The sequence below is a fragment of the Kogia breviceps genome, chromosome 3, assembly GCF_026419965.1.
Source record: "Kogia breviceps isolate mKogBre1 chromosome 3, mKogBre1 haplotype 1, whole genome shotgun sequence".
Lineage (NCBI taxonomy): Eukaryota > Metazoa > Chordata > Mammalia > Artiodactyla > Physeteridae > Kogia > Kogia breviceps.
This window is the reverse complement of record NC_081312.1, coordinates 158216260-158238690: the sequence shown is the minus strand read 5'-3', so window position 1 is coordinate 158238690 and position 22431 is coordinate 158216260. Positions and strand designations below refer to the sequence as shown.

The window sequence follows — 22431 nt, the reverse complement described above, 5'->3', positions numbered from 1 at the left end:
AGGTTCCTTAAAAAACTAAAAATAGAACTACCATATGATCCAGCAATCCCATTCCTGGGCATTCATCTGGACAAAACTCTAATTCAAAAAGATACATGCACCCCTATATTCGTAGCAGCACTATTCACAATAGCCAAGACACAGAAACAACCTAAATGTCCATCAACAAAAGAATGGATAAAGAAGATGTGGTACATATATACAATGGAATATTACTCAGCCATAAAACAAGAATGAAGTAATGCTGTTTGCAGCAACAGGGATGGACCTAGAGATTATCATACTAAGTGAAATAAGTCAGAAAGAGAAAGACAAACACCATATGATATCACTTATTTGTGGAATCTAAAATATGATACAAATGAACTTATCTACAAAACAGAAACAGACTCACAGACATAGAAAACAGACTGGTGGTTGCCAAGGGGGCGGGAGGTGGGGGAGGGATGGATTGGGAGTTTGGGGTTAGCAGAGGCAAACTATTATATATAGGATGGATAAACAACAAGGTCCTGCTGTATAGTACAGCGAACTATAACCAATCTCCTGGAATAAACCATAATGGAAAAGAATATGATAAAGAATGTATATATAAGTGAATCACTCAGCTGTAGAGCAGAATTTAACACAACACTGTAAATCAACTATAATTCAGTAAAATAAGTAGAAAAAAGAAAAGGATTCCTTTCCTTTCCCTATGTCCTCAAGGCCTTCCATGGCAGTTACACATTCAGGCTCTCGTTCCATCTGGAGTTTGTGGTTACAGAGTGTGAGGTGAGGGTCTGGCTGCCCTTCCCTGGGGAGAGTTGGCCCTCTCAGCACCGTTTACTGAACTGCCCAGACTTCCCATCCACATGAGCCTCTTCTGCTCACATACAAACTCCCACATATGCCTGGGTTGGAGTCAACCCCACCGATGGACCAGACCACCACTGGGCCAAGGCGGAGCTGCCGTGATCACCAAGGCTTATGGTGGCAGAGACGCTGCCCATCTTCCTTCTCAGAGTCGTCTCTGGTATTCCAAGACCCTACTCTTCCTTTGTGTGATTTCATACTCCATATCAAAACCTATCAGCACTTAGGTTGCTTCCATGTCCTGGCTATTGGAAACAGAGCTGCAGTGAACATTGTGGTACATGACTCTTTTTGAATTATGGTTTTCGTACGGTATACGCCCAGTAGTGGGATTGCTGGGTCACATGGTAGTTCTATTTTCAGTTTTCTAAGGAACCTCCATACTGTTCTCCATCGTGGCTGTATCAATTTACATTCCCACCAGCAGTGCAAGAGGGTTCCCTTTTCTCCACACCCTCTCCAGCATTTATTGTTTCTAGAGTTTTTGATGATGGCCATTCTGACTGGTGTGAGATGATACCTCACTGTCGTTTTTATTTGCATTTCTCTAATGATTAGTGATGTTGAGCATCCTTTCATGTGTTTGCTGGCAACCTGTATATCTTCAGATGAATGGATAAAGAAGATGTGGCACATATATACAGTGGAATATTAATCAGCCATAAAAAGAAATGAAATTGAGTTATTTGTAGTGAGGTGGATGGACCTAGAATCTGTCATACATAGTGAAATAAGTCAGAAAGAGAAAAACAAATACCGTATGCTAACACATATATATGGAATCTAGAAAAGAAGATGGTTCTGATGAACCTAGGGACAGGACAGGAACAAAGATGCAGACATAGAAAATGGACTTGAGGACACAGGGAGGGGGAAGGGTAAGCTGGGACGAAGTGAGAGAGTGGCATGGACATATATACACTACCAAATGTAAAATAGATAGCTAGTGGGAAGCAGCCGCATAGCAGCACAGGGAGATCAGCCCGGTGCTTTCTGACCACCTAGAGGGGTGGGATAGGGAGGGTTGGAGGGAGACGCAAGAGGGAGGAGATATGGGGATATATGTATATGTATAGCTGATTCACTTTGTTACAAAGCAGAAACTAACACACCATTGTAAAGCAATTATACTCCAATAAAAATGTTAAAATAATTTTTTTAATTAAAAAAACTTTGTTAAAAAAAGAAATGAAGTATATCACATGGTTTGAACAGTAAATGCCAATATGTCAAATTCCACTATTAAAAGATAAAAACTCCCAAATTGTCAAAATCAAAAATAAACAAATAGCTCATACCTGGCTTTAAAAAAAAAAAACAAAAACTTATCAGTACCACAACTAGACGACACTGAATTTACACATTAATTCAGGGGACCTGTGACAGTCAGCACTTCCATCATGAACATAATCTGTCTCTCCATCATTCAGGCCTTCTTTCTCCCAATGCTTCTTTAAATGTTTTGTAATCTTCTCCACGAAAGTCTCACGCTTCTCTAAGATTTATTCCTAAGTCTCTAACAGTGCCTATGCTGCAGGGAATTATAATTCCTCTCATCTTTGCAGCTGTGGCCACTGTCGGGCAGCTCCTGTTGATCAAGCACCCACTCAACTCTCTCATTAGTTGGTCTCCATGTTATCTCGGATTATCCTTGTGGCTAATTTTGTCATCTGTCAAGAGTGACATTTGACTCTTCCCAATCTTTATTCCTTTTTTTGTAAATTGTGTTGCATTATCTGGGGCCCCCAGGGCCAAAAGAGGCTCATTTGTCTTGTTCCTGATGATGCATATTTTTAAATGGAGCGGATCCAGAGCATTTATCAGACACTGAAAAGGACCCACGATTCAAGAAAGATGAAAAACCACTGGTCTAATTTACCTTTGCACCACGTAAAATAAACAGAATCAGGTTATCAGTTGTATGAAAGAAAGAAAGTAAAGCAATCAAGCCAGAACTTGAGCGCAGCAAAGACCCAGAAGAAAAAGAGTCAGAGCAGGTACCGGGCATAACACTAACTGCCCATGAAGCGTTTGGGGAAAGAGTCACCCACCCAAAGGAGACCTGGGACCAGAGAACGTAGCAGGAGACGAGGTGGACGAATCACAACTGTTGGAGGTGACACACTCTTGTTGTGTGAACACAAATAGCTTCCAGCCTGCACTTCACCACAGTTCACTCACCCATAAATCAAAGCTAATAATATCTACATCTTACTTATGAGTCACAAATTCTCCTGGCTGAAAAAGGCAAATAAGGTTTTTAAAGAGTTCTTACTGAATAGGTAGAAGGTGGAGTGCTCCAGGCCTTTTCCACATTAGCAATGCACTTGGGGGAGGTGGGCAGGAAAGCGGGTTTGGGAATAAAGAATAACAGGCCCTCCTTGAGTAACCGCATGCGTACGTGCACACACAGACACACACTCGCCCGACACAGCTCATATCCCAAACCAACCAGCCCCTCCGTTTGAGAGTGCCTCCAGCGGCAGCCCCAGAAGCACTCCCACCAGGCTGAGCGACCACACTGTGTGCCGTCCACCCTGGCTGCCCTGGACCAAGTGGGTAGACCCTGAGGTGCTCCCCCAGACGGTCCCAGGTGGAGGGGTGCACACCCTGAGCAAACTTCTCTCCCACAGGCAAAGTGAGGACAGCAGACTTCATGCACAATCAACTCAGTGAGTTAGACAGAAGTTGTTTCAAAGATCGGGCACAGCCAGGGGACTGGCATTTCTGATCCCCGAGGACAGGAGTCATGAGGGGGAGTCACCGTGCCTCTCTCGTGCAACGTCCAGGAGCTCTCCACTCGACTTCAGTTCCCCTCTGCTCATTTAATTGTAAGAGCCAGAAACCCAGGCACTTTGTAATTTGTAATTTACCATGCCATTTAGGAGTCACTTTTAGCGGAAGACAAATTGCTGGGCCATCTGGGCAAAGCAGCCAAGTTTAGCAGGAGCTGGGGCCCTAAGCCAACAGGGTAAGCAAGGCGCCGGATGGACCCTGAGGAGCCCCTTCTTCAGTCTGGACCATGAACCAGGGAGATTTAGGAACCACAGGGAGAATTGAAGCCAGTGCAGCCCAAAGGCAAATCTTAAATCACAGGATGTTTGGAGAGACTTGAGTGGTCAAAATACAGCAACAAAAAAAGATATACAAAGGATGTGATGGGTTCTTTCAGACACACTCTAACCTGCGGTGTGATGTACAGTTGAAACGGGTAGAATCCACTTTTCCCAAAGGTGGCACATCTCACATTAGCAGCATCCGGACTAGACTCAAGGTGCAAAGAGATGTCATGTACATTAGGGCTGCACCACACTTTACTGGATTCTGTCACGGATAACGATGAAACTAAATTTAACGCCGCTTGGCAGTAGGACTTGAGTTATGAGCGTGCACGTCCCTGTCACTCCATTTGATCCTCTAAGTGTGTAGTTTGTAGGAGACTTGTTCACTGCACGGAGAGGTCCACTGGTGGGACCGCACATTTGAGCTTACTGCGGCCCCTCCACCCGCCACAAATCAGGATCAACCCGCCCCACTGCCACCCCACAGGGTTGGAGCAGGAAAAAGGGACCTGCCACCGAGGTCCTTTGGAGTTATGCAGCCTCTGTGCCTGGAGCTTGTCCCCTCTTGCTAACTGACAGCAGTCCTGAGGGTAAGGCCGCGGGAGGACGCCTGGCTCCCCGGCCAGGGTCAGGCCCAGCAGGTGCTCTGCCGCCAGAAAACACGGGATCGTCTCAACCACTGCGCACGTACGCACTGTCACTGTCCGGACAGATGGAGAAGACGGGAAGTGACTTGCCTAAGGTCACACATCCCGTCCGCAGAGAACTACCATCAGAACCCCGCGCAAAGGCCCAGAAACAAAGCCAACTCCCTGCACCCCCGCCGTTGCCGCCAGAAGCCTGGAGGGGTTTCAAATGCGGGACCGCCGCCTCCGACCCTCGGCGCGACTGCCCAGTCCCACGCCACCAAGAACGCCTCCCCGACGACGGCTCCCAGGCGCAGGCACCGGCCGCCCTCCCTTCGGGAGTCGCGAACACCTAGGGAGCGCACGTCACCCCCGCAGCCGCCTGCCCCTCCGGCGCGCGCACAGGTTCCTGAGCCCCGCGCGGCCCGTCGAGGTCAGAGGGCCCGGCGCGGAGGGGCCGGGGTCGGCGGCGGATCAAGCTCGGGGGACACGGAGGACGGCTCCCGCCACAGGCTCCCCTCCCGCGCGGCTGGGCAGGTGCCCGCGCCCGGGGCGCTGCCCTAATCGCGCCGGGCCTGCCCCGGCGTCCCCGCCGAGGGCCCCGCGCGCCGCGCTCCCAGGCGACTCCCTGCAGGGCGGCCCCTCGCGCCGCGCCCGCCGGAGGCCGGGAAAGTTTCGGGCGCGCGGGGCCGGCCGCACTCACCTGGCCCAAGTTGAGGTAGCCGTGCGCCGCGGCCACGCGGTCCGCCGCGGCCGGGCCGCCCAGCACTTGCACCGCCCAGTGGTTGGTGTAGACGGGGCGCGGCGGCGGCGGCGCGGAGCAGGCGGCGGGCAGCGCGAGCAGCAGCAGCCAGCGCCAGGGGCGCGGCGCGAGCGGCCGGAGCCCGGGCCCGCCGGCGCCCCCCGTGTCCGTATCGGTGTCCTCGTCCCCGCCAGCGGCGGGGGCCCGGGGCGGCGGCCGGGGCCCGGGCGCGGGCGGCGCGCGCGGAGGCATGGCAACGGCAGGCTCGCTCGGCGCCCGAGCGGCGAGTGCGCCAGGGGGTGGGGTGCCGCCTTTTAAAGCCGCTCCGCGCCGGGGAAGCGCCGCCGCCGCCGCTGCGGGCGGGAGCGAGGGAGGAGGGGACGGCCGCCGCGCGTTCCCGCCCGCGCGGCCCGTTGGCGCCCTGGCCCGCGCTCGGCGGCCCGCACCCGACCTTCGGGCGCCCGGGGCGAAGCGCCGCCCTGGAACTTCCCGCAGACTTCGGGGGCCCTCGGGACACGCGTTCCACTGGCGTCCGGGAGGGCCCGGGTCGTCTCAGGTGAGTCCCGTTCCCAGCCTGGTGGCCTGGGGGCCGGCGCCCCCCTCCGGTCGGGCAGCCTGGGGGCCTCATTTGCCTGATGGTGTTTTGACCTGCGTGCGAGGCCTTGCTCTTGCTCATTCCTGCATGAGACAAGCGGCTCGCCCTAGGTCCTGGGTTCTGGGGGAAGAAGCCACAAGGAAAGACAGGTCAGGGCCCGTTCAGAACTAGGCCTGATGGAAAGGGCTTGGTGAGGGGGGCAAAGACGTTTAGCAGATTAGCTGGCTTCGGGAGGAACCTCGGGGGACAGACCCCAGGTTGCAGCCCACTGTGGGGTAGATGGTGCTGTGGATCCCGAGCTGTCCAGTTCCTAGCTGTGTGATCCTGGGCAAGTTGCTGTCCTTTCTGAGCACAAGGCTCCACCTGTGATTGCGGGTGACATTAGTTATCTACTCCGTGGGGCTGTTTAGGGCATGACATGAGCGCTGGCCTTGCAATCGGCTGTTGATAAATGTTTATATGAGCGCAGGGCCTGCCGCATGTAGGTGATCACTAGCTGTGTAGACTCTTAAAAGCTCCCGCTGACCTGGGACCAGTCAGTGGGAGAGTAAGTGGAATCATCTTGGCCCCTGCTGCCTGGAGCAGCCTAGAATCCAACAGAGACTTATTTGGTGCACCTGGAGAACTGTAGAAATGTTCACACCTGCAACAGGTGAATGGCAGGGTCTCCTCTCCCATTCCTCCCAAGGGGTGTTGGTCCCAACTGGCCACCTGTGGAAAGCAAGCCTTTATTACCCTGATTACTACTGGCTGGCGAAGAAACAAAAACTAGGCCAGGAACGCCTTGAGGTGGGAAGGGAATCGTGCCCTGATGGTCTGTCTCCAGGAGCAGCCCCTTGCCTTCGGGCTGCTATAGAGAGCTCGCTGTGCGAGTCTGTGGCTTGGCAGGTGAAAGGTCGGTGACGAGGAGCAGGAGCAGGTGGGGACAGATCAGGACCCATGCCGATGGCTTCCCCGGGTCCTTTCCAGCCTCCCTCTCAGGAGCCCTTTGGTTTCGTAACCCACATGATTCATCCTTTCTGCTGGCGTGAGTCACCCCAGTGGAGGTGGGAGAACAGGAGGCCCGACAGGGACCAGCCAAATTCTTGTTCAGGGCTTCCCTGGTGGCACAGTGGTTGACAGTAAGCTTGCCGATGCAGGGGACGTGGGTTCGTGCCCCAGTCCAGGAAGATCTCACGTGCCGCAGAGAGGCTGGGCCCGTGAGCCATGGCCGCTGAGCCTGCGCGTCCAGAGCCTGTGCTCTGCAACGGGAGAGGCCACAGCAGCGAGAGGCCAGCGTACCGCAAAACAACAAACAAACAAAAAACCCCCACAAATTCTTGTTTACAAGTGTTCCTGCCAGGGGCCCCTCTGGAATCTGGGGATTGAATTCCCACACTTTCTTCCCTTTTCTGCACTAAGTGCAGTTTGTCCTCCCTTTCCTCCACTGGCCAAGTGGGCTCAGCCCATGATGCAGAATGCAGGCCCTGAGTTTCCCTCCTGCAGATGGCCTCGCCCTGCCCACGTGAGAGACAGAGGCCCTAACACGGGCTGGGCTGCCCTGCGGGAAACTGCACTGCCCCGACATGGCAGAAACAGTGCCCAGAACCCACAGCCTGTCTCTTCCCAATGCCACCCTGGCTGCCCACAGAGGAGGGACACTGGATTAAAGGCCTCCCTCTGTCACTTACCAGCAATACACCTGTCACCTTTCTGGCCCCTGTTGGCCAGACTGTCCCTCGGCCCTGTCCTGGACCCTGTGTTGTACTCCTTCAAGTACGTGACCCTCTTCAAGCTAAGGCTACACTGCACATAATCTAAGTTATTATGAAGCAGCTCATGTCTCCCAAGAGGATACTGCCACAGCAGCAGTGATTTTGACAGACAGAGATAAGGGTTTTTCCATAATAATTTAGTAGATTAAGGGATTCAGCCCACTGAACTGAGAGGAGACTAAAATGCATCTGAATTTTTATTTGGAGGGATCCGAATTTATTTTATTAATAGATCTGCTCATTTGGGGCTAAACTTTCCATTTATTGTGGACGTGCCCAGACAATATCTTGGCTTCAATGTTGTCGGGAGCCCAGCTTCCCAAAATGAACATCTTAAAGCACCTGCTGTGGGTTGCCCATTGATTTACAAGGTGACAGGACAGCTCGATCCCAGAAGGACCAGCCCTTTGCACTGTGACCGGATCTAAAATAAGACCTGCCTCGTCTTCCTGTAGAGAGGGGGTTTACCACTCACTCCAGCTCCAGCTCTCCAGATGGCCCTTGAGGGCCACACAGCTCTGTAGAGATGGGGGGGTGGGGCCTGCTGCTTCCCTAGTCTGAGGTCAGCAGGCCTGCGGATGGACCACAAAGGTGACTGGAGCCAGGACATTTTTCAGAAGTTTTAAAAAAAATTTTATTATTATTTTTAAAAATTATTTTTTGTCACATTACATGACATGTGGGATCTTAGTTCCCAGACCAGGGATCGAACCCACACACCCTGCATTGGAAGTGTGGAATCTTAACCACTTTGGAAGGAGGCAATTTCTGGATCAAATTCTGTTTCAACACACCCCAAGTGGCTATGTGAAGTCTTCTGCTATCAAGTGGTCCGGGCAGTACTGGGCACCCCTTGGCCCCAGCTGTGTAATCCTGTGCTTGCTGTGAAGGGATCAATGGTGGGCATGAGAACACGTAATTCAGTAACATCTTCCCAGTGATGCCACCTCCTCTTGTCTGATTTGGGAAAGTACTAGCATAAATATCACATCCTTGTATTAGCATTTTCTAAAACTTCTGAAGGGAAGTTTTCTAAAACTTCAGAAGTGTGCTAGGTTTGGTAGGTTGGGGTGGCATCCCTCAAGGAATGTCTGATGGGCACCACCTTCAGGATGTGGGAGAAGAGCATGCACTCAGCAGAGCTTCCCTGCTACTTGTGTGCAACCCCGGGCGAAGTTGTTCCAGTATCCTCTGCCAAAATAGCAGTAATGATGCTGTGCCCATGCAGGGGAGCTGTGGAGCCAGTCAAAGCTGACAGGGGCCAAGCCCCTTGCCCAGCCTGGCACCAAGTACATGCTGAACAAATGGTGACACTGGTGACCACTGCTGCCGCCGGGCACCAGGGGCCTCCAGTGGGGTAAGATGGGCAAGGCTGCACACTCTGTCCCTCTATGGGGTTCACAGGCACATAAATGTCCTGTCCTTCCACCAGGCCTAGTTGCACATTTCCTCACATCTTAATATCCCTGAAATCGGGGAAAATCTCACAGTCAGTGTCTTGTGATCACCACTGGCCTGGACCGAAATTGACTTCTTCCTGAGAGGATTTGTGTTTGCTCCTGCCAGTGATCTGGGACACAGCTCCTGAGACCCCTTGGGGACCGCGTGGGTGGTGTGACCCCTAGCTGAGAACCAGCTTATGGTTCAAATGATCAGTGCAAGCGTTTCTCCCTGCCTCCACCATGGCCAGGGGAGAGGCCAGAGGGCTCCCTGCTGTCCCTCTCTGGTGGTGGGTTTATTTCTCATCTTCTCCTGCACCAACAGTGCAGCCTTTCACTGGCACAGCTTCATGGAAGAGTCCCCATGACACTTCCCAACTTGGACACTTTTCCTTTCTCAGTAATATGTCAAATCCTGATGCATCTTCCGCTTAAGGGTGTCTCTTGGATTTGATGAATATGGCATTAATGCCTCTAAGACATATTGCAGTAAAGATGCCTATTTAACTCTCTCAAATGTATTTGATGTTTCTTCCTATAGCATCTATTAACATCCTACAGCAGAGGTACAGAGAGTGCCATGTTTTTAATGAAAATCTGTTTTGATTCCTTTGGCAAAGCAAAGGTCTTCCGCTGCCTGGTTAGTGTGAATTTTCAAATTCTACCCTTCTCTCAGGAGAACACCTGGATGCTTTAGACTACACAGCATTCAGAGGTGTGATGCCCGATGGGACGCATTCTGTAGAGCTGACAGCCCTGCCACCAAGCCTGGATAACACACACAGTCCCTAGCCTGGGGGGACAGGAGATGCTGACACAGACGCCACATAGCGAGTGGGCCTGTGATGAGAGTGGGCCCGCGAAAGAGTAGACCACTGCCTCCCTCCACCCCTTCCACACACACCCCGTCTCCTCACCCCCCTACCCCCGGTCCTGAGAAAGCACCCAGGCCCAGGGCTTCTACAAACCAGGGGTCCCCCACTGACTCCAAGTCTTTTCACCCCAAATCCTTCTCGCTGTGCCGGGTCAGGGGTCTTCCCTTTCCGTCTTGCTCCACTTTCCACTCTGTGTTATTGCCAGTTTATCTCATCATCTCCTCAGTGTGGGCTCTGATTCATATTGGGCTTTACTCCTTTCGGTGGTGGGGGGGGGTTGACCATCTGCGGGGGGTGCATGGAGCAGCTCTCTGCCCACCCCACTCCCACCCATTCTTTGCCTCTCTGGTTAGACTCTCCCTTTATACCTAGATCCTCGTTGTCTTAAGAGTCTTGGGCTTACCTGGTGGCACAGTGGTTGAGAGTCTGCCTGCCGATGCAGGGCACACGGGTTCGTGCCCCGGTCTGGGAAGATCCCACATGCTGCAGAGCGGCTGGGCCCGTGAGCCATGGCTGCTGAGCCTGCACGTCTGGAGCCTGTGCTCCACAACGGGAGAGGCCACAGCAGTGAGAGGCCTGCGTACCACACACACACACACACACACACACACACAAAAAGAGTCTTGTGAAAACTGCTTCTCCTGCAAAACAATTATTCTGAATCTAGCAATTATGTATCTCAGTGTTCCTTTCATAAACTCCCAGGTGGAAATTTAGTGTCAAACAAGGAATTTAGGAGCAAAACAGCTGAAACTCCCTCAGAAGCTCTTCCCAACTAAGAATGAAAGCTTTGCCGATTCTCTGTTTTCCCTTCTTGCCTAGGCTCCCAGGAGGCTCTGTGCCCCATGTGATAGAAAACCACAATGTTTTACTTTCTCCTTGCCACAGCAGTTAGGATGCCTCTGGTTACAAGTACTAGAATATCCAAGTAAAAGGCACATGGACAATAAAGATGGCTCACTATCCCATGAACAGGAATTTGGTGAGAGCTGGATCCAGGGTTGTTAATTCAGCAGCTCAGTGATAGCAGGGCTCAAGATAGCCCTCCTATCCTTTGCCTGGCCTTCTCACAGGCAGAGATAACTGCCCCACACTGGGGCATCTCAAGATGGCCTCCAAGGAAGGAATGGCAGGAGCGACCTTCCCTCTCCTGACTGTCTCGTCTCCTTAGGGGAACACACCCAATGTCCAGTCCATTTCACCTCAGGCCCCACTGACCCGAACTGAATCACAAACCCTCCCCCTCCCAGATAATCACTGACAGAATAAGTGGGGTCACCCACGTTGCTTTGCATCAGTCTTGGTTTTCCTCCTGAGGAAACATCACCACCCTAGACTGAGCAAAATCAGAGATCTGCTAGCAAGACGCCGGTCCAGGAAGGCTGCTGGCTGGGCCTACCATCTCCTCCCCTCCCTTTCTATTTCATCACCTTCATATAGATTTAGACTGCAATGCGTATTTATTGAAAGGAAGAACAGAAGGGAGGAGGGAGGGAAGGAGGAGCCCCCCACCCCCATGCCAGGCAGACCCCCAGGATCGCACTGCATTTTACTGAGCCCAGCAGATGGGTGGCGGGGTCTGCGTCTTATTCCTGGGTGAGGACATCATTCCTTTGATGCCAGGATGAGTTTTGGCTTCGTTGCCTGAGCACTCTTTCCAAGTGAGAATAAATTAGGAACTTGGGCTCCGCCCCCCACACTCTTTGCAAATGGAGCGAAGAGGCAACAAGCTGGAGAGAAGAGCTCGAAATCCAGTCCTTTCTAGACAACCGTTGTCTCGGGAACCCGATGCATCTCAGGGGCCGGGCTGGGTGCGGCGGAGGAACTGGCTGCTGCGGCCAGAGGCAGCAATGCGGTCCGTCACTGCTCTGTCCCCCCGCCCCCTCCAAGCCGCCCTTCCCTGGTTGCCCCGGTCCTCAGGGAACCCTCCCCCCACCGCCCCCACCCCGTGGGCTCCTGCTCTGGCAATTGCGCACACTCATCTTTTCCTCTCCCAGATCCTTCCCCTCATCTGCACGTTTCCCAGCGCCCCGCCCCCCACCCTACACAGGCTCCCTCACACGCCCCCCACCCCAGGCCCTGGAGAAGGTCACCTGGCTCTTCAAGTAAGAGTCACTCTGCGCCTGGCTCTCCGTGGACTCGGCACCTGCGACCGCAGCCGACCGCGGATGGAGAACCAGCCACCCGTCTCCCTGACACGCGCCATCCACACCTCGTCGGCAGTCGTGCAAATCCCCACGCTCCTTTCTCCACCTCCCACTCTGTCCCCACCCTCACTCTCCAGAGGCGCCGCGTCCTTCTTCACCAAGTTCTCAGGGGAAACCGTCCTCTCCCACTGCACCTGTGGGCTCTGTCTCCCCACCCTGCTGCCCGAGGGGCCCCCGCTCCTGCCGAGGACCCCACTCCCTTCCTGGGCGCCCCCCTGCGCCCACCCCCGCCCCACCACGTGGTTCTTCAAGGGTATCCCTGCACCAGCTGCTGAGTTCTCTCTTTGCTGCTGTGGTTCCAGCATCTTTAAAACAGCAATAACTATGAACTCTCCAGCTACCCTCCCATTTTTCTTCCTCCCTTTATAGGAAAACAAAACTCTCAAAAAGTTGTCTCCATCCAGTGTCTCGGTTTCTCTCAGGCTCTCTCAAACCCACGCCAATCAGATCACCCCTCACTGCCTGAAGCCACACCCTGCTTGCTGTCACCACTGACCTGGGTGGCTAGAGGCCAGGGGCCAGTTCTCAGCTCTGGTCCCCGGAGCCCTTCCTGCAGCATGTGACCACTCATCCCTGAAGCCTTTCCCACGTGGCCTCCGGGACACCCCTCCCCACCGCGCTGGTCCCCCCAGCACAGAGGCTGCTCCTCAGTCTCCACTGCTGGTTCTTCTTAGCATCAAGGGCCCCAAGCCCCAGTTCTGGGCTTCTTCCCTCTCCCCTGCCCACCCACCTCCACCGCCCCGCCGGGACGTCAGTCATTTTCATCACTGCGGGTGCCCATTACCAGCTGATGGTTCCCAACCTGTGTCGCTGGCTTGGATGTCACACCTGAGTTCCAGACACTGAGGAGATCTCCCCTCTGTGACTAAGGCTCATCACACAAACTGAGCTCCTGCTCTTCCCAGCCCCCTAACCCACCCCCGGATTTCCCATCATGGTAAAGGGCAGCCCCAAAGCCTGCGGCCCCCTCAACCCCTCCCCGAGTCTAGGCTCTCAGGGAATCTGGTCATTTCTACCTTGGAAATCCATCCAGAGCCTGAGTACTTCTCACCACTCGCACTGCTTCCGCCCTGGGCCAGGCCACGCTCACATGTCCCCTGGTGTAACTCAGCAGTCTCCTAAATGCCCTCCCTATTCTGCCCTTGCCCCTTGAATCAGCCCTCAACACGGGGGATCATGTGAAACAGAGTCACATAGGCCACTCCCCAGCTTAGAGTCCTTCCAGGCTCACGCAGAGCAAAACCAAAGTCCTTGCAGCCCCAGAGGTCCCTTACAACCCACCCCCAGCCTCCATCCCCACCATGCACAGCCCGTTGGTCAGATATTGGAAGAGCACTGAACTGGATGGTTTGAGCTTCCCGGAGGAAGTGACTTTTAAGCTGAGCTCAAAGAAATAAACAGGAAATACCCAGATGAGCAGACATCAGTCAGGTCTAAGGAGGAAAACAGAAACTGCACCAAGTGTTTACAGTGGAGGGAACTGGTGACATGGATGATGGAAGAGCTGAGATGGGGGAGGGAGGGGCAACCTGACATTAACACTGACTCACCCCCCCCACCTACCCTCCCCCACCCCCCCCCCCCCCCCCCCCCCCCGTATCACCCGGCTCCAGGCAAGGCTCCAGGCAAAGCGCCTGGCAGTTGGTCTGGCATGTGCAAAGGCCCTGGGGCAGGAGGAAGGTGGTGTGGTGGGAGAGCTGGAAGAGAAGCAAAGGGGCAGGGGCATTGATAGTGAAAGGAGGGTGGCCTGACAGGGGATACGAGGCCAGGCTGGGGCAGCTTCACCAGCCCTGGCAAGAATTTGGACTTAATGCCATGAGGAGTGGAAAGCAGAGGAGAGACGCTCCCACTGTTGTGACTAGCCAAGCCTCGTGGCTCTCAAGCCTGTATCTGCAGCCCTTCCCATCTTCAGAAGGACACACCTTGGGTCCCACACCTTTAGCTCTTTACTCAACACCCTCACTGTCTCTGGCCTCTTAAACACCAGCCTGCTCACCTCCACCCTGCCCAGACCCTGGCCTCAAACATTCCCTGTGACATTCATGGAAGTGTTGTTCCCTCACCTGGCTCTGGCCTGGCTCCCCATCCCTCCCCACCCCCTGGGCTCCCGTCCCAGCGGAGGCCTCACCGTGCACACACAGGCTGTCAGGATAACTTCCAACCTGGCTCTCTGCTCCAACTCACTGCCCCTCTAACCCCACCCCCAACCTGAGGCTTGGTTCGCACGTGCTCTTGGGAGCCTACTTAGACCACTGTGAATGTTTGCAGCCAACAGGGTGGAGACCAAACTCCATGAGGCAGAGCCTTCATGAACTTAGCAAGCTGGCGCTGTCTTTCTTGCTCTTCCTGCCCCATCGTGGGCCAACCACCTTCCCAACCACCTTCCCAGATGGACCAGCCCTTCAGGCCCAGGCTGCTTGGATTGTGACACCTCCTCCTTGGGTGTGCCTTTCTCCCCTCCTGGCCCTCACATGCAAATTCCTCCTGCTGCAGGGCACCTCCTCCGTGAAGCCTTCCTTCACCAAAAGCACCCCTCCCATGCCCCAGCCCTCTCCCTCTTGTCCCCAGGCAGAACTGCTCACCTGGCTGTGCTGCCTTATGTTCTGGTTCTGGAATCTCTCACACCCAGCTCGGTGCCGACTGGGGGCTGAGTCTCAGAAGCTGCTTTCCATCTCTTGGGACTCCCTGGACCTCCCTTTCCTCCCTGGTAGGAAGAAGCCTCAGACCTGGTGCCCTTCCCCTGTACAAACAAGCTAGAACCTCCTTCTGGGGTTTCCTACAGCAGTCTCTTCCAGAACCTTGGAGGAGGATAAGCTAGTCTGACGTGGGCAGGCAGGGCTGTGAAGGGAATCCTACAGGTTTAAAAATCCATTGGAGCCCTGGGTTTTTCCTATAAATATGATTGCTGTCACCCTAAATGTCACTCTGTCCAGGTTATCTATCCCTCAGTATCAGGTGACAATGATTTTCTAAAAGAATCAAGACCAGAAGACCTGACTGTAGATGGCCAAGAGCAGCAGCAGATCCAGGGCCAAGGGCAGTAGAGCCAGGTCTCATCGATGCCAAGCAGCCCTATGACCAGGGCAGGCGTTGGGCTTGCTGAGCCGGGGCTGCAGGAGTGCAAAGGGGCTTTATGACGAGTCAGCGTATCACGTGAAACAAGGGGCCTAGAGATGAGAGAAGCCTGGTGACCCCAGGCCCCGAGAAGCAAGACGCAAAGGCACCCACGTTCCTTTCCACATGCTGCTTCAATTTTCTGCTGACCTGAACATAGCTTCCTGCAGCATTGCCCTGGTGCGGGCCCCAGAGTCCAGCCTCAGGCAGGGCAGGGCAGCGGGCAGTGGGGTGGGCTCTGGGCAGTGGGTGGAATCCAGCCCAGCACTTGCTGGCTGTGTCACTTTGGACAGGTCACCTCGCCTGCTAGGCCTCGGTTTCCTCCGCCGTAGATGAGACTTAAAACGGCCCCTCCATGGAGAGTAGGCAAGGTCATTCATGCAGGGCCAGGACCTCGAGGGCAGCCAGCAGGCTGGCAGCAAAGCTCCTGAGATGTGCATCTCTGGTTTGGCAGATGCTGGCAGGGGTTGTGGTGACAGCAGAAGCGTGGGGTGGCAGGGCGCTGTGCCGAGTTACATTTAGATGTTACTAAAACCTAAATGGTTACTGTTATCTTGCTTGGATCTATGTGGTGAATTTAGGGCTTCCAAAAATCCACTTGAGGCTTTTTATATACTCACTATTTATAGTCTAAACTCTCCCAAATCCCCAACCCAGCCAAAATCATTCCTGCTGTGTTTTCTCTCCACCCAGACGCACTAGCAGCAGAGAACACAGCAGTGTGAACTGCAGCCCCAGCAAGCCCAGCACTCTTTCTCCTCAGGGAGCGAGACCCAGGAACTCCTCTGCCCTGTGCGGGGCCATTGCCCACCATGTCCAGTCCCACCAACAACGCCACCAGGCCTGCCGTTCCGTGCGTTCATTTCCAAAAGGTGGAAAATTTGGTAACCAAACAATATTTCTGTGATCCATACGATTTTGCGTCTAGCTCTCTTCATCTGGATCGGGGCGAATTCCCTTATTATTTTTCTTTCTCCTGAGCCCCTTTTACCCCAATCCTGTAAGGGGATCTTTCATTACAAACCAGCAACATGGAGCAGTGTGCTCCCCCCATGTAGTCATCATGGGTCACCGGTGGTCACCCTCGTTCTCGCAGTCCCCACCCTTAGGAACCTTCTCGCTCACGGCCAAGATGCTGCGCCTCTCAGGTCAAAGTTCATGGAGGGCTTGGGGCACAAGCAGTACCACAAGATAGCACAGCAGGAAGTGAGCTCAGGTCCTATCTCCTGGAACAGGCAGGGGAGGGTCTGGACAGAGCAGATGCCCAGGCAGAAGGAGAAGCAGTGGAGCACTGCGGTTAGAGCAGAGATTCTTGAACTGACCGTCTAGGTTCTCGTTCCAGCTCTGCCATTCCTAGCTGTGTGACCTCAGGCAAGTCAGTTAACCTCTCTGGGCCTGGGTTTTCCCAACTGAGGATAAAATGGGCACAAAATTTGTGTTCACCTCAAACGAATCAATGTAGATAAAGTGCTCTGACCTGTGCCCTGCGCTTAGACAGCATCACGTAAGAGGTGTGATTATGAGGCCAGACATCTGATTGCTACCTGTAAACACATGCTGCAGAAGTCTGTGCGGCTGTGTGAGCACAAATGTGCCCCAGGCTGGCCAGCCCCATGGCGCCGCTCCACGGAGACAGATGCTCCACATCCCAGACACAGAAGGAACACGCAGTGCACAGACAGCCCCAGGGCCATCAGGAGGGAGCCAGGCAAGGAAGAAAGGAGGAAGTGGGGGCCAAGAAAGGCAGGACAAAGGGGGAGCAAGGAGCAGAAACACTTATGTCCTACTGAGGCCTCTGCCAGGCTTTCACGTACATCTGTGTCTCATTTGTTTTTAAAGCCGCCCCGTACAGTGGTTATCATTCCTTCCGTTTTACAGATAAAAGTGAATGTTCTAGTCAGGGTGGAGAGGTGGTTGTGAAGGCACAAGACAAAGGTGGAGGAGGAAGCCGAGTCACGCCCAGAGGTGCCTGTCCTGTCCCGCAGACAGTGAGCGAGATCCCTGGATGATGGGCAAGGCCCGCGAGGCCTGGAGGGCAGGGAAGCAGAACCCTCCTCTGGTCCACCTGGGGGTCGACAGAAACGGGCAACAGGCCTGGGGGAGTCACTGGCTGATGGTGACCATCTGTGCCACCCCCACCCCAGGGCTGTGCTCCTGGGCATTCAGGGTCCCTCCAGAACTGCCCCTGAGGTCAGCAGGCTACACTGTTGCCCACAGAGGAGACAGAGGAGGGAGAAGCCATGTCTGGAGCAGCTGGACCAGGGAGGCCAGGAGGGAGGCCAGGGTTTCCAAGCTGGGGAACTCCTGGGTGGGGTGCCCGCCAGACCCGGAGCTGCCTCCGCTCTCTGTCTGTGTCACCTCCCTGTCAGAGGAACTCAAGAAAGTGAGTGCCCTGGGTGGGGGCAAAACTGGTCCTTTGGGACACAAAGCCCAAGGATGCACCCATACCCCATGGCCTTCCTCCAGAGGCAGCAGCGTGGCCACATCTGAGGACGGGCACCATCCACCAGCCCGGGGTGCACATTTCCACAGAGCAGTTGCAGGACTAGCTGGTAGGCTTGCAGATAAATGCTAGATGCCCAGTTAAATTTGAATTTCAGATAAACAATGAAAAAACTTTTCAGTATAAATATATCCCACACAATAGTTGAGATATACTTATACTAATTATTTATCTGAAATTCCAACTTACCTGGCTGTCCTGTAATTTTCTTTGCTAAATCTGGCAACTTTACATGGGGACCAAATGCTTCAGCTGGAATTGCGGAGGGCAGGGTATCACTAATACTTTAAAATGAAGTGCCAGGCGAAGGTTTTGGTTTAAAAATTCAGAATACCTTCTGATGGGGCCAGAAATCAAGGCAGTGCAAACCATTAAAAGTATCTTGCTTTCATCTTTTTGATGCCTCCCTACCGAAGGACAAGGCACCCTATCAAGGGTCTAGAAACATCTTTCTGCCCCCAATGTCTGTTTAGAAGGCAACCCCCTGCCAGTGGTATTTGGAAATTGAATTATTCCTTCTTTTTTAAAACAGAAAAGAAAAAGTCTTCTCTCCGGGGCAGCACTCACATGCCCATGAGCTCTGCCATCAAGTATGAATATTCTCTTAAAAATAAAAATTATGGTGTACTTAAAAAGGAGCATGTTATGTCAGCACTGGTGATAAGACAATTTATTACTGTCTACAAAAAGAAGGCTCTAATGATGTGGTGGAAGCCCGCTCAGTGGGCTGTAAATTATAAGCCATTCTCTCGCTGGTGGAAATAAATCCTCCTGTCAAGTCACTGCGCTCGCCTTAACGGCCACGGGCTGTGGAGTGGCAGCAACTACATGCCTGTCACTTGGGGAGCAGCCCCACTCCACCCCTTGTGGCTCCCCCCACTAGTCCACACAAACCTCCCACGACCTCTAGTCACATTTTTGGGACACATGTCCTTTTTGACATGAAAAACTAACAACTGTTTATGGTCTTCTAATAGGCAAAACAAAAAAGAGAAAGAGAGGAAGGAAAGGAGGGAGGGAGGGAGGGAAGGAAGGAAGGAAGGAGAAGGGAAGGAAGGAAACAGAATGCAGAGTTCATTGGGAAAGGAGCAGGGTTCGAGATCAGAAGGCCTCATTGGACACCCTGCTTTGAGGGAAACGCCCTTCCCTCCTGAGCCAGGCTTTCCCTGGCTGGAAAATGAAGGACTTGGGCTGAAGGGGAGACCGACAGGGACTGCTGTTCCCACAGGTGCTGTGCTCCCATGCAGTGATGAGCCTCCTGATGGGAGGGGTTCAAGAAGAGCTGGGGCAGCACCTGCTGGAGATGGTGAGGAGGGGCCTCCTTCACCCTCCAGGAATCAGAGCTCACAATGACTCCCAGGGCCAGCTCCCCAATTCCAGAACTCAGTGTAAACAGCCTCAAGTCCCACCCATCCACCTCTGGCAGAGCTGGTGAGCGCCCCACATCTTCCCCTCCAGCGGCCTTACCACTGTCCAAAGGCAAGCTGTGCAATCAGCCCCTTCCCCTGGAGCCCTCTGTCTGCATGCAGACAGAGACGTGCACACCATGAACAAACAATATGGGTGATCGCTAGGCGATAAATATGACTACATGTGTCTAGTGTGTATGAGCCTGCGGTTAAGTGCTTTCCTAGAATGGCTGAAGGATTAGTTGGCAGGGTTGCCAGACAAATACTAGATGCTGAGTTAAATTTGAATTTCAGATAAAGAATGGGAAAAAAGAATTTTTTAAGTAGAAGTATATCCCACACAATAGTTGGGATATACTTATACTAAAAAATGATTTGCTATTTATCTGAAATTCCAACTTACCTGGCTGTCCTGTATTTTTATTTGCTAAACCTGACAACTCTACATGGGGACCAAATGCTTTAGCTGGAACTGGGGAGGTCAGGGTATCAATAATACTTCAAGAAGAAGTGCCAGGCGAAGGTTTTGGTTTAAAACTTCAGAACAGGGCTTCCCTGGTGGCGCAGTGGTTGAGAGTCCGCCTGCCGATGAAGGGGACGCGGGTTCGTGCCCCGGTCCGGGAAGATCCCACATGCCGCAGAGCGGCTGGGCCTGTGAGCCATGGCCGCTGAGCCTGCACGTCCAGAGCCTGTGCCCCGCAACGGGAGAGGCCACAACAGTGAGAGGCCCGCGTACCACAAAAAAAAAAAAAACACAACTTCAGAACACTTTCTGATGGGGCCAGGAATCAAGCTACTCAAGCCATTAAAAGTATCTTGCTGAGCTCAGATACAGGCCATTAGGCATCTAGACAGATTAAAATAACATAAAAATAAATAAAGACAGACACAGACAGGGAGGGAGATAAGACTAAATGAAACATCTGAGACTGTCGTAATAACCCTTGGAGCCTCAGGCAGCAGCATCCATGGGAGAAGTGGTGGCTCGGAAATGGCTCGTGCCAGGGAGGTTTTGCGAGCTGGTGTATCAGGCAGGATTTGGGTGACCCGGGAAGCACCCCTTTGTCTGCCAATCCCCCTCCCATCCTGGCCCCAGCGGGCTCCACCCAGGCCAGGAGTGCCACAGCACCCATTTGCTGTGCTTGTTCCCCACCCCCCCAGGGTCCTTTCCTGCTCCTGCTACCCACCCTGACACCCCAGCAAAATGGACAATTGTCCAAGTCGGAGGCACCCCTCCCAAACAATTCCTATTTCTTCTATTTTGTCATTTCCTTTCACATCTTATCTGTCTTCTTGAGTTTTCAATTGTTTTTCCTCCATTTTTTTGTTACTTATTTTCCCCCAAAAAATGTTTTTCTGATCGTCAGCAAGACACCTGTGCCTATATATAACCCAACGTGAATTCTGTCTGTTGCCCTTTCTGCCCCATGGGACTAGGCACCCATGAACTTTTCCGTGAACTCTGCTTTGCTGGGGCAGGTGTGCTGAGAGACACAGCACGTGGGGCAGCTCGGACACCAGGCAGGAGGCTGTGGGGACACACACCGCCCTTTGCAAGGATGAGTCCAGGAGGAATGTCAACAGCACTGTCTTCTAGTCCAAAGGGGGGGGGGCAGGGTTAAGGGTTAGCGACTGCAGTTCTACATTAACCAGCCCTTCTGGGGATCTATAGAATAATGACAATGTTTGGACTGTCGGTGTCAAGGCTGTAAGCAGTCCTAGGGTTGTCTGAGCCACTGGTTAAAGAGAATCTATGATACAGTAATTTACTGAACTGTTCTCTAATTACATGAAAATTGTCATCCACGTCTGCCACACACGGGAACAGGGTGCCAACCACGTTCTGACTAATGTACGTGTTGTCAGGTTCATGGAGAGCTGGCTGTACCTGCCATCACTGGACCCAAAATTCTTCCTATTCTGTATTATTTTGTGCTTTTGCACAGAGAAAAATGATGGATTAAAGCAGAAAAGCAGGTACAGGCTGTCCCCAAATGAGCACGTTAAAAGGCAAAGAGATATCGAAATGTCAAACTTTTGCCACCAGCCCATCATTTGAATGCTTTTCCAGCTGAGCACATCTGCAGTGACATCGACCCCTCCCTGTGCTTCACCAGGCAAGGAGGGTGCTCCCACCCTGATGTGGGGGGGCAGTCATCCCTCGTGTTGGAGGAGCAATCGGGATGTACCGTGTCAGGGGGTGTCTGGGAGCCTTTCAGACCAACCAAGCGTTAATAGCCCATCTTGGCCCCAGATCCTCTAACATGGGCCTGATTCTGCTCTTCTCAGAGCTTCACAAGAAGGTGACGCGGTTTCTTGTTTTAAGTGAGACCGAGATGCACACTACCTCCGTGCAGACATACATCACTCAAAGCTTTTCCCACAGCCCCAAAGGCAAAGATAACCAAGTTCGTTAAAAGTGGACAAATGTAATCAAGGTAAGAGTCTAAGTGCTAGTGGAAAAGACAGTGGCACTGAAAATAGCCTGAAGGGGCTGGCAAGATGGCCTGCATTTTTGGTCAGGTGAGGATTTTTTCCGTGTGAAATATGTAAGCAATGTATAGATTCCACCAACACTCTGAACACCAGATTGGATCTAAAGGTCAGAGCATTCGCTGATGCTGAAATTCAGGGGTCGCCCAGGCTGTCCACGCCATCCTTATGCATCTCGGCTCTCAGGGTGGTAGGGGTGAACATGGGGAGGAAGATCCCTTGGGCCTGGGCCCACACGCCTGCCGTTTCTTTTTTTTTTTCTTTTTTTTTTTTTGCGGTACGCGGGCCTCTCACTGCTGTGGCCTCTCCCATTGCGGAGCACAGGCTCAGCGGCCATGGCTCACGGGCCCAGCCACTCCGCGGCACGTGGGATCCTCCCGGACCAGGGCACGCACCCGTGTCCCCTGCATCGGCAGGCAGATTCTCAACCACTGCACCACCAGGGAAGCCCACGCCTGCCGTTTCTAAGGCCTTTGGACACTGGGCCTATGACCCGGGCTGTTAGACATGGTCCACTGGAGGCTTAGCTTGGCATGTAAGAAGTCATGCAATGTAGGAACTACCTCCCACAACGAGACGGGAAGGGAACTGGGAGAACAGGAGGCCGTGGGCACCTGCCAGGTGGCAGGTCAGCTGCCAGCTCACTGGGGTCTGTCTGCTGGAACCCAGAGGTGGCTGTCGGGGTGAGGAGGCGGGTAAACAGGAAGCAAAAAGGCTCTCCAGGTCTTTTGAACTAACCTGGGCTTTCTTACATGAT

The 22431-nt window shown here is 53.3% G+C and overlaps 1 protein-coding gene across 3 annotated transcripts in view; it reads right to left on the bottom strand.

Annotated features, from left to right (window-relative positions):
- The window catches only part of PCSK6 (proprotein convertase subtilisin/kexin type 6), a 196041-nt gene extending 190504 nt beyond the window's left edge, over nucleotides 1–5537 (bottom strand). For all 3 annotated transcript variants that reach the window (XM_067030118.1, XM_067030119.1, XM_067030120.1), the window contains exon 1: nucleotides 5247–5537. In XM_067030118.1, coding sequence (XP_066886219.1) covers nucleotides 5247–5537 — 291 coding nt within the window. The remainder of the gene's footprint in view (nucleotides 1–5246) is intronic.
- Between the last annotated feature and the right edge of the window lie 16894 nt (nucleotides 5538–22431).